This window comes from Sus scrofa, chromosome 1 (assembly GCF_054392235.1).
Source record: "Sus scrofa isolate SSC_HxYL_T2T_F1_AM1 chromosome 1, Sscrofa_HxYL_maternal_Yorkshire_Landrace_v2.0, whole genome shotgun sequence".
Taxonomy (NCBI): domain Eukaryota; kingdom Metazoa; phylum Chordata; class Mammalia; order Artiodactyla; family Suidae; genus Sus; species Sus scrofa.
In genome coordinates, this window is record NC_139383.1 from 28,225,737 (window position 1) to 28,237,960 (window position 12,224).

Below are 12,224 nucleotides of genomic sequence, written 5' to 3' on the forward strand. Positions count from 1 at the left end.
ATGTCATCAACAAATAATTTACTATTTATTAATTTATTATTATCACCAATTTGCTTATTTTTAATTGTTTTTATTTATTTGTTAATTTACTGATGCAAAAGCCATATCTGGGGCATCACAGCAGGTGATGTCTTCTCACAGAACATCTCCTTCTGTGTCCCCAGGACAACCCTTGAGCTGGAAGGGACAGAGATTTTTATTGCCACTTTGCAGAAAAACTATAAATTGAAATCCAAAAGATGAGGCAACTTCTGAAAGTACACAGTTAATTTTTCAGAGGTAGGGCTAGAAAGCAAATATCTCCATGCTCATGTCGAATGTTAATAAAATATTGATTTCATATTCTATTGCTTTGAAAGCTGGGAATCTCTTTTAATGATTTACAGTAAATTTCACCCAGAAACCTGACAATACCGCTTTCTAAGCCATAACAGCAAAGAAATTCTGCACTTTACATTCAAATGATAGGACACTAATCAGCATAAAGGGCATCACACACAAAACAAAAGCAGGGTCACTGAATATTCCAGATTGTAAAATTACACCTTGATAAAGAAGTAGGAGAAGATGAGCCAACAAAAATTATAAATTACAAATTAAAGCCTACTGTTAGAAGAACCTTATTCTTAGTGTAAGGGAAAGAAGAGGCACCAAGACTAACTGGGAACTCTTTTCAGAAAGTTTCTTCTCCCAGGATTTAGCATTTCCCAGACTAAAGTCAGCAAATGAACTAAGAAGTCAACCACCATCGATCATTTTATGTAATTTCCTTAAATACTCTTGGCTTTTTGTACCTAAAAGTTTCAATATACTTTGAAAAGTAAAATCCTCTTAGGTGCCCCTTCATGATAAAATACAAGATGTGGTCTCAGTTTTAGTGTTACACGTTCACATCTTGAGTTCCTCTTGTTTTTTTAAGGGAAAAACTATTCAACTTCACGTCTTTTTTTATTATCTTGCACAGTATCGTGGTGAAATGGCAACCCTTGGGCTTCAGGTGGACCCCTGCTAATGGTGGGTTGATCCACCTGTTTCGACATCCACAGTAGTTTTAGTTTGGCATTCTCTTTCATCTAAGATTTCAAAGGACTTGCTAAACATTTCAATTAAATTTCGAAGTAACCATCTTTAAAAGATAAGCAGGAAAGTCTAAGCCTTCTTAGATTTAAGATCCTTGAGGCCATAATTTTTTTTTATCTGAGTAACTCAAGCTCACTAGACACAGTAATATCTTTAACATTCAATAACTATTTACTGTCTGCTTTAAAGGTAAAATGTATAATTGTTCTTCCTCTTCCATCTTCATTTATCCCACAACCTTAAACTAATAAAAAATTCCATTATCATGGTTCCTTTGTATTACTTAGATCCATATCCGTAAGAAAACAGATATGAGATAAATTAATGAAACCTATAAAATGAATAACACACTGTCATTGTCAAAGATATCTATATTTTTACATACAGATGGTCAACCAGCACATGAAAAAATGCTCAACATCACTCATTATTAGAGAAATGCAAATCAAAACTACAATGAGGTACCACCTAACACCAGTCAGAATGGCCATCATTAGTAAGTCTACAAATAACAAATGCTGGAGAGGGTGTGGAGAGAAGGGAGCCCACCTACACTGGTGGTGGGAATGTAAACTGTTATAACCACCATGGAAAACAGTATGGAGGTACCTCAGAAATGAAATATAGAACTATCATATGATCCAGCAATTCTACTCCTGGGCATATATCCAGATAAAACTTTCATTGAAAAAGATGCAGGGACAAAACTTTCATTGAAAAAGATATAGGCACCCCTATGTTCACTGCAGCACTATTCACAATAGCCAAGACATGGAAACAATCTAAATGTCCAACGACAGATGAATGGATAAAGCAGACGTGGTATATATACACAATGGAATACTACTCCGCCATAAAAAAGAACAAAATAATGCCAGCTGCAGCAACATGGATGGAACTAGAGATCATACTAAATGAAGTAAGTCAGAAAGGGAAAGACAAATACCATATGATATCACATATCTGGAATCCAATACATGGCACAAATGAACCTATTTATAGAAAAGACACAAACTCATGGACATGAAGAACAGACTTGTGGTTGCCAAAAGGGAGGAGGAGAGATTAGGAAGGACTGGGAGTTTGGGGTTAGTAGGTGCAAACTATTACATTTGGAATGGATAAGCAGTAAGATCCTGCTATATAGCACAGGGAACTATATCTAATCACTTGTGATAGAACATGATGGAGGATTATGTGAAAAAAAGACTGTATATAAATATATAACTGGATCACTTTGCTGTACAGCAGAAATTGATAGAACACTGTAAATCAACTATAATAAAAAATTTTAAAAAGAAGCCATGTCTTAATTTACTTAGAATAGATAATCTAATTATATAAGGTGCTTAGAATGGACTTCCCCTGTCACAAAGTGAAGTACTCAATTAATTGTAATTATTATGACAACAGTAGTAATGTAAAGCTGATTTACATAAATATTTTTCTAGTTTTGGGTAATTGGGCAGAATTATTGGCAGAATGCATTTGGTGGCAAGGAATGTCTTCTGGTACTATATAAATCATACCATATTATCTAGTAGAGATGGAAAGATGATTGACTTTAAGTGAATCAAGTCTATAGGCAATAATAGACAGCCTATTGCTATATTTGCCCTAGCTATGAACTAATCAAGCAATTCCCCTGGGATCCAGTACAAGGAAAAACTCAATCAAAATAAGTGATGTGCTTGTGTCCTTAAAGTCATCATGAGTGAGTTAGTAGATCATGTGGAAGCTATCTTCAAGTAATATTTTAGGGTATTAAGATACCTATAGTGTTTGACTATTTGCCTCAATTTTCTTCCTGTAAAATGAATATTATAATAACACCAATCTACCTTGTTATTGTGCAAATTCAATGAGTTAGTTGATGAATAGATCTGACTTGGTGATGAGATGGTTTCCAAACCAAAGGTGGGACATATGGAATTTTTTCTGCTTCCATCTCACTCTCTGATTTGTATCCTGCCCTATTAACATTTTGAGGCATTTTCATGGTTAAGGGAAAGGAATAATGGTTATTTAAAATGTATTTATGGAAGTTATGCTATGTACATGGTTCATGTGCTTCCAGTAAAATGTTCATTTTCCAGTGGATATGTTACTAGAAAGATGCCATCTTAATTAAAATAAAAATATGTAAGAACTGCAACAGAGGGGTTTAAAACACAAGTACAAGAAAATAAGAACTATCAGAAGACTAGGAAAATATGGTGTTTGTGTTTATTTGGTTTTTGTTTTCTTTCTTTCTTTTAGATTGTTTTTAGGTCTCGACCAGCCTTTGATGATTTATTACCTGATACTCTTGAGTTCTAAATTACTAAGACATTCCCCTGCCTCTATTTATCTTGCTATCTGCTTTTGAGTCATCAGACCAATAACCTAGGCTGCCAACAAATAAGGTAGCCAGAGAAAATGGAAGAAGCTAAAATGCTTACAAGTGTGGTTCAAAGTTGGGATGGATGAGGAGTGAAATTTTGGTGAAAGTCAAAATTAAGGATTATTTCTATTTATCCATGCTCTGTTTCATTCTATTACTATAATTACATAATTAAAAGCTCATTGGAGCAACCACTATACACAACAGTACAGAGGGTTCATCATGATGTTAAAAATATTGAGGGTCGGAGATGGGATTAAGATAGTGAAATAGAAGGACTGGAGCTCAACTTCTCTCCTAAAAACAACAAAATTCACAACTAAAGGCTGAGCAATCTTCAACCAAATGGACCAGAAACCTTAAAAAAGATACCCTATTCCAGAAGACAAAGAGGAGGCCACATCAAGAGGTAGGAGGGGCAATTATGTGATATAAGCAACCCCATACCTGCTGGGTAGGAAGCCTCACAGACTGGAAAGTAACTGGTTCACAGAGACTCACCTACAGGAGTGAGAGTGCTGAGCCTCACATCAAACTCCCAAGCATGGGGATCTGGCACTGGGAGTAGGAGCCCCCGGAGCATCTGGCATTGAAGGTCAGTGGGGCTTGTGCACAGGAGCTCCACAGGACTGAGGGAAACAGAGACTCCATTCTTAAAAGGTGCACACAGACTTTCACATGCACTGAGTCCCAGGGCAAAGCAAAGTCTCTGTTGGAATCTGGGTCAAACCTGACTTCAGTTCTTGGAGGACCTCCTGGGAAAATAGGGGTGAATGTGGCTTGTTGTGAGGGAAGGACATTGGAAACAAAGCTCTGGGGAATATTCATCAGGGTGCCTTTCTCTGGAGGTGGCCATTTGGGCAAAATACGGCCCCATCCATCAGCGCTTGAGAAACCCCAGGCCAAACAACAATCCAGGTGGGATCACATCCCCACCCCTCAGTAAACAGGCTGCCTAATGAGCTCCCAGGCATACAGCTGCCTCTAATCTCACCCATAGGCAAAACCCCACCCACCAGAGGGATAGGAATCAGCTCTACCTACCAGTGGGCAGGCATCAGTCCCTCCCATCAGGAAGCCTACAGCAAGTCCCCATACCAACTTCAGCCACAAGGGGGGGCAGACACCAGAAGTAAGAGAGGCTACAACTCTATCATCTGTAAAAAGGTCACCACACCAAAAGCCTATAAAAATGAAAAGACAGAGAACTATAACTCAGATGGGGGAGGAAGAAAAAACTCCAGAAAATCAGTGAAGTGATCGGGAGATTCTCAGCCTCCTGGAAAAAGACTTTGAACTGTTGATGCTGAAGATGACGCAAGACATTGGAAATAAACTGGAGGCAAAGATGGATAACTTACAGGAAACACTGACCAAAGAGATATAAGATATAAAACTTAAGAAGAGATGCAAAATACAATAACTGAAATAAAAAATTCACTAGAAGCAGCTAACAGCAGAATACAGGAGGCAGAAGAATGAATAAGCAAGGTGGAGGACAGATTAGTAGAAATTATGGATGCAGAACGGAAAAGAGAAAAAAGAATGAAGACAAATGAGGAGCGTCTCAGAGAACTCTGGGACAATGTTAAATGTACCAACATCTGTATTATAGGGGTGTCAGAAGGAGACAAGAGAGAGAAGGGGACAGGAAAAATATTCCAAGAGATAATAGCCAAAAATTTCCCTAACATGGGAAAGGAACCAGTCACTCAAATCCAGGAAGAGCAACAAATACCATATAAAATAAACCCAAGGAAGAACATCCTGAGACACATGTTAATTGAACTGACCAAAATTAAAAACAGAAAATACTGAAAGCAGCTAGGGAAAAGAAACAAATAACTACAAAGGAACCCTGATAAGGTTATTGGCAGATTTTTCAGCAGAAACTCTGCAGGCCAGAAGGGAGTGGCATGATATACTTAACGTGATGAAAGGAAAAAGCCTCCAACCAAGATTACTCTACCCAGCAAGGCTCTCATTCAGATTTGAAGGAGAAATCAAAAGCTTCACAGAGAGGCAAAAGCTAAGAGAATTCAGCAACATGAAACCAGCCTCATAACAAATACAAAAGGAACTTCTTTAGGCAGAAAAGAAAAGACAGCAACAGGAAACAAAAATACCACAAATGACAAGGCTCACCAGTAAAGGCACATATACAGTAAAGATACGAAATCATCCATGCACAATTATGCCACCAAAATCAGAAATCCTAAGAAGAGGTGGGTACAAATGCTGGACACTAGAGATGCACTTGCAATTAAGAGAACAACAACTTAAAACAATCTCATATATACACTCTTAAAACTTCAGAATAACTGTAAACTAAAAATCTAAAATTAATACACAAATAAGAAAAATCAACTCAAATACAACACTAAAGATAGTCATCAAACCAGAAGAGGAAAGAACAAGGGAAGAAGGGAAGAAAAAAGAACAACAAAAATAAATCCAAAGCAATTAATAAAATGGCAATAAGAACATATATATAAATAATTACCTTAAATGTTAATGGACTAAATGCCCCAACCAAAAGACATAGACTGGCTGAATGGATACAAAAACAAGACCCATATATATGCTGTCTTCAAGACACCCATTTCACTTCTAGGGACACATACAAATTGAAAGTGAGAGGATGGAAGAAAACATTCCATGCAAATGGGAATCAAAAGAAAGCTGGAGTAGCAATACTCATATCAGACAAAATAGACTTTAAAATGAATATTTTAAGGGAAAAGGAAGGTCACTACCTAATGATCAAAGGATCAATCCAAGAAGAAGATATAAAAATTTTAAATATCTACGCACCCAACATAGGTTCACTACAATACATAAGGCAACTGCTAACGACCTTAAAAGGACAAATCAACAATAACACAATCATAGTGGGGGACTTTAACACTCCACTTAGAGCAATGGACAAATCAACCAGACAGAAAATCAATAAGGAGACACAGGCCCTGAATGATGCATTAAACCAGATGGACTTAATAGATATTTATAGGACATTTCATCCAAAAGCAACAGAATACACATTCTTCTCAAGTGCACGTGGAACATTCTCTAAGATTGATCACATCCTGGGTTACAAATCCAACTTCGGTAACTTTAAGAAAATTGAAATCATATCAAGCATCTTTTCCGACCACAATGCTATATGACTGGAAATCAACAACAAGAAAAAAACTGCAAAAAACACAAACACACAGAGACTAAACAGCATGCTACTAAACAACCAATGGATCACTGAAGAAATCAAAGAGGAAATTAAAAAATACCTAGAAGCAAATGACAACAAAGATACAACACTCCAAAACCCAGGGGATGCAGCAAAAGCCATTCTAAGAGGAAAGTTTATAGCAACACAAGCTCACCTCAGGAAACAAGAAAAAGCCCAAATAAACAAGCTAATTTTACATCTAAAGCAGCTAGAGAGAGAACAAAAAAGACCTAAAGTTAGTAGAAGGAAAGAAATCATAAAGATCAGAGCAGAAATCAATGAAATAGAAACAAAGAAAACCATAGAAAAGATCAATGAAACAGCTGGTTCTTTGGAAAGATCAACAATATTGATAAACTCTTAAACAGACTTATCAAGAAAAAAAAAAGAGAAGACTCAAATCAATAAAATTAGAAATGAAAAAGGAGAAGTAACAACAGACATCACAGAAATACAAAGGATCATAAGAGACTACTATATGCAACTATAGGCCAATAAAGCAGAAAACCTAGAAGAAATGGACTAATTCTTAGGAAAGTAAACTCTTCCAAGACTAAACTAAGATGACATAGAAAAGATGAATGGAACAATCACAAGAACTGAAATGGAAACTGTGATTAAAAAACTTCCAACAAAGGCCAGGACCAGATGGCTTCACAGGCGAATTCTATCAAACATTTAGAGAAGGGCTAACACCTCTCCTTCGGAAACTATTTCAAAACATTGCAGAGGAAGGGATACTCCCAAACTCATTCTATGAGGCCACATCACCCCAATACCAAAACCAGACAAAGAAACCACAAAAAAAGAAAACTACAGGCCAATCTCACTGATGAACATTGATGCAAAAATCCTCAACAAAATACTAGCAAACTGCATCCAACAATACATTAAAAGGATTGTACATCACGATTAAGTGGGATTTATCCCAGGGATGAAAGGGTTCTTCAATATCCTACAAATCCATCAGTGTGATATACCACATTAACAAACTGAAGAATAAAAACCACATAATCCTCTCAATAGATGCAGAAAAAGCCTTTCTCAAAATTCAACACCCATTTCTGATAAAAACCCGTCAGAAAGTGGGCATAGAGGGAACCCACCTCAACATAATAAAGGACATATATGACAAACCCACAGCCAACATCATTCTCAATGGTGAAAAGCTGAAAGAATTCCCACTGAGATCAGGAACAAGACAAGGATGTCCACTCTTGCCACTACTCTTCAACATAGTTTTGAAGTCCTAGCCACAGCAATCAGAGAAGTAAAAGAAATAAAAGGAATCCAAATTGGAAAGGAAAAAGTCAAACTATCACTATTTGCAGATGACATGATACTATACCTAGAGAATCCTAAAGACTCTACCAGAAAACTGTTAGAGCTCATCCATGAATTTGGCGAAGTTGCAGGATACAAAATTAATGCACAGAAATCGACGGTATTTCTATATACTAACAATGAAATATCAGAAAGAGAAATTAGGGAAGCAATCCCATTTACCATCACATCCAAAAGAAAAAAAATACCTAGGAGTAAACCTACCTAAAAAGACAAAAGACCTGTACTCTGAAAATTGTAAGACACTGATGAAAGAAATCAAAGATGACACAAATAGATGCAAAGACATACCATGTTCTTGAACTGGAAGAATCAATATTATCAAAATGACTATACTACCCAAGGTAATCTACAGATTCAATGTAATCCCGATCAAATTACCAAGGACATTTTTCACAAAACTTGAACAAAATATTTTAAAGTTTGTTTGGAAGCACAAAAGACCCAGAATAGCCAAAGACATTCTGAAAAAGAAAAATGGAGCTGGAGGAATCAGGCTCCTGGACTTCAGACTATACTAAAAAGCAACAATCATCAAAACCCCATATGGCATTGGCACAAGGACAGAAATATCGATCAGTGGAACAGGATAGAAAGCCCAGAATTAAACCCATGCACCTACAGCCAACTAATCTATGACAAAGGAGGCAAGGATATACAATGGAGAAAAGGCAGCTTGTTCCGTAAGTGGTGCTGGGAAAACTGGACAGCCACATGGAAAAGAATGAAATTAGAACACTCCCTAACACCATATACAAAAATCAACTCCAAATGGATTAAAGACCTAGATGTAAAACCAGATACTATAAAACTCTAAGAGGAAAACATAGGCCAAACACTTTCTGACATAAACGACAGCAACATCTTCTCACATCCACCTCTTAGAGGAATGACAGTAAAAACAAAAATAAGCAAATGGGACCTAATCAAATTTAAAAGTTTCTTCACAGCAAAGGAAACCCTAAACAAAATGAAAAGACAACCCATAGAATGGGAGAAAATCTTTGCAAATGAATCGACTGACAAGGGATTCATCTCCAAAATTTATAAACATCTTCTGCAGCTTCATACCAAAAAAACCAAACAACCCCATCAAAAAATGGGCAGAAGATCTAAACAGACAGTTCTCCAAAGAAGACATACAGATGGCCAAGAAACACACGAAGAGATGTTCAACATCACTCATTATTAGAGAAATGCACATCAAAACCACTCTGAGGTACCACCTTACACCAGCCAGAATGGCCATCATCCAAAAGTCTACAAACAAGAAGTGCTGGAGAGGGTGTGGAGAAAAAGGAACCCTACTACACTGTTGGTGGGATTGTCAATTGGTGCAACCACTGTGGAAAGCAGGATGGAGATGCCTCAGAAAACGAAAAATGAAACGACCACTGGATCCAGCAATCCCACTCCTGGGCATCTATCCAGAGAAAACCATGACTCGCAAAGACACATGTACACCAATGTTAATTGCAGCACTATTTGCAATAGCCAAAACATGGAAACAACCTAAATGTCCATCGACAGAGGAGTGGATCAGGAAGATGTGGTACACATACACAATGGAATATTACTCAGCCATTAAAAGGAACGAAATACCAGCATTTTTAGCAACATGGATGGACCTAGAAATTATCATGCTAAGTGAAGTCAGCGATACAATGAGACACCAACATCCAATGCCTTCACTGACATGTCGAATCTGAAAAAAATGACAGAATGAACTTCTTTGCAGAACAGATACTGACTCACAGACTTTGAAAAACTTATGGTTTCCAAAGGAGACAGTCCGGGGGTAGGGGGATGCACTGAGGTTGTGGGATGGATATCCTGTGAAATTGGATTGTGATGATCACTTACAACTATAAATGTAATAAACTCATTGAGTAGTAAAAAAAATATGGTGGGTCCTCAGAGATTTTTAATTTATCCAAAGGAATTCATGAGGTTAAAAATATGGAGGGTCCTCAGAGATTTTTAATTTAACCAAAGGAATCTATCCAGCTCACATCCTTTGTGCAATGAAGTGGGGTATAAATGTGTAAGAAGGAAGGAAGGAAAGTAGGAAGCTGGGCTATGTAAAATACATCTATCAAAATACTGTTTCATCTATAACAGGATTCCATTGCAACTCCCATGGGCAAAGCCCCCATCTCCTAGGGCAGGGTAGATAGAGTAATATTTTTCAACTTTGACTTGATCCATGGCCTCCTTTGACAATTTAATGTTCTCACATTTCCTCCAGAGATTAAGGGAATATCTTCTTTAACTTGGGAATCTTCAACAATATTCCAACAACCAGAATATCTTTTTCAGGCTTTAACTTCTCTAGCTTACATTTTTTAAATTGATGTTTTAAGAACATTCCCTAAAGATAATCATAAATATCAAATCTTCCATTTCAAGCCACAAAGGCCTAGATATTCTAAGATGGCCCTGCCCCTAGAGAGTCCTGCTCCAAAGCCCCATGTGGTCACCTGCAGAGACCAGACAAAGGTAAGAACTCTGGCCCTGGGTGTGTGTTGCTGCTTCAGCCATTGTCCTAATTAGGTACTTCGTTCAATTATAAATAGTGAAAGACAAAAAATATATTGGACATAGTTTAGTGGCTTAAATAAACGCTAAACACAAGATCTAAAATTTTACACTTTAGAAACTTTCATATCATGATCTGAATGTACACCTTGAGGGAAACTGCATCACCTATATTCTCTGTACTAGATTTCTAACCTATGAAATGAGGAAAATAATATCAACTTCATTTCTTCATAGAATATTAAGAATAGAATATAGAGAATATTAAATGTTAAAAAATTTGGGGAAGGCACTGATAACGTATTATAGGAACAAGTGATTATTCATTATAATGTTGCAATTTCATTACAAATATAGTAAGGGTAACTGTTGTGCTGACTTCAGTGTAGTTCAAATGCCTATTTCTCCCAGGTATTATAAATAAGGGCTTTGTGTTGTGATATAAATACCTAATAGTTTACTTGCCTAGCTTATCATCTCTGGTTTAAGAATTACAATGGGATTCTTACTTTTTCATCACAGTTGCCTGAATACAAAGCATCCAATTCTACATTATACTAATGGATTCAAGAAAATTTTTGAAAAATTTAGAAGCATGGTTCCTGACTTACTAAAATCAAAGACTTTTTTCATCACTAAGTGTTCCACCTATAAATGTGTTATGGCTGTCTACACCTAAAAAAAGAGCCTGTTAGCCTCTGCAACATAGAACAAGAGACAGTTGGCCAGTAAGGCAACACAGTGACAGTAAGTCCACGAGACATCAACAGGCTTAATAGATTTAAAATGAGAAGACTTCTTACCTAGCATGCAAACACATTTGACATTCTGATCAGGGTTTTCAAACAAGATTTCGCCACACCTCTGAAACAGAAAGAAAGCCATCATTATTTTAAGATTTCCTAGCAGGATTCCCAAGGCAACATGTCTATGTAACCTGACATCACCATGACATTATTCTACTCTTTATATTTTCTTTAATTACCTGAATCTAGTGACTTAGGTCTTAGGTCTTGAGCAGAGACTTTCCTGGGTAGTAAAATATTTGAGAGGTAAATTGAGGGGTCATGGCCAGAGACACACCCAGTGCATAATGGCTTCTATTTCAATAGAAGATATGTAGTCTATTAAAACTAATAATCTGAGGTTAATCACTCTCAAAATTGGTTCTTATTCAGTACTGAAATTATTCTAAACTACCTACTCTGCAATCAAGCAGATATCTTAAAGCACAAACCTAGGTGCATACACTTAACTCTGAACCTAGGGACTCTGAACAAATAAGGAAATGATGAAAAGTGGCATTCATAATGCTTTTCTAGAAGCATCGATCCATGGAAATATCAACATTCTTATCTACATCTTAAATTTAACTTGCTTGTTAAATTTTTTTGCAGGGCAAACTCCAGAGATACAATCAGCTACTTAAGAATAGACCACATTTATGTATATGACTGACATGTGGTTAGAACCCAAACACATAAATAAATCCTCCAAATCAATAGGAAAATAACAAGTAATGGATGGAAAAATGCTTAAAGGACATTAACAAGAAATTCATGGAAGAGGAAATCTGAATGTTTAGTAAAACAAGATAATATATTCAACCATACTAATAATCAGGAACCAGCAAATAAAAGACAAAATGAGGCT

The 12,224-nt window shown here is 36.6% G+C and overlaps 1 protein-coding gene across 11 annotated transcripts in view; it reads right to left on the minus strand.

Moving 5' to 3' along the window:
- The window catches only part of PDE7B (phosphodiesterase 7B), a 608,116-nt gene that overhangs the window by 227,524 nt on the left and 368,368 nt on the right, over positions 1-12,224 (minus strand). For all 11 annotated transcript variants that reach the window (XR_014803076.1, XM_084955411.1, XM_021087558.2 and 8 more), the window contains one exon: positions 11,375-11,435. Coding sequence is in view for 10 of the 11 variants with exons in the window: in XM_021087547.2 (XP_020943206.1) it covers positions 11,375-11,435 (61 nt within the window). In the remaining variant the exon portion in view is untranslated. The remainder of the gene's footprint in view (positions 1-11,374; positions 11,436-12,224) is intronic.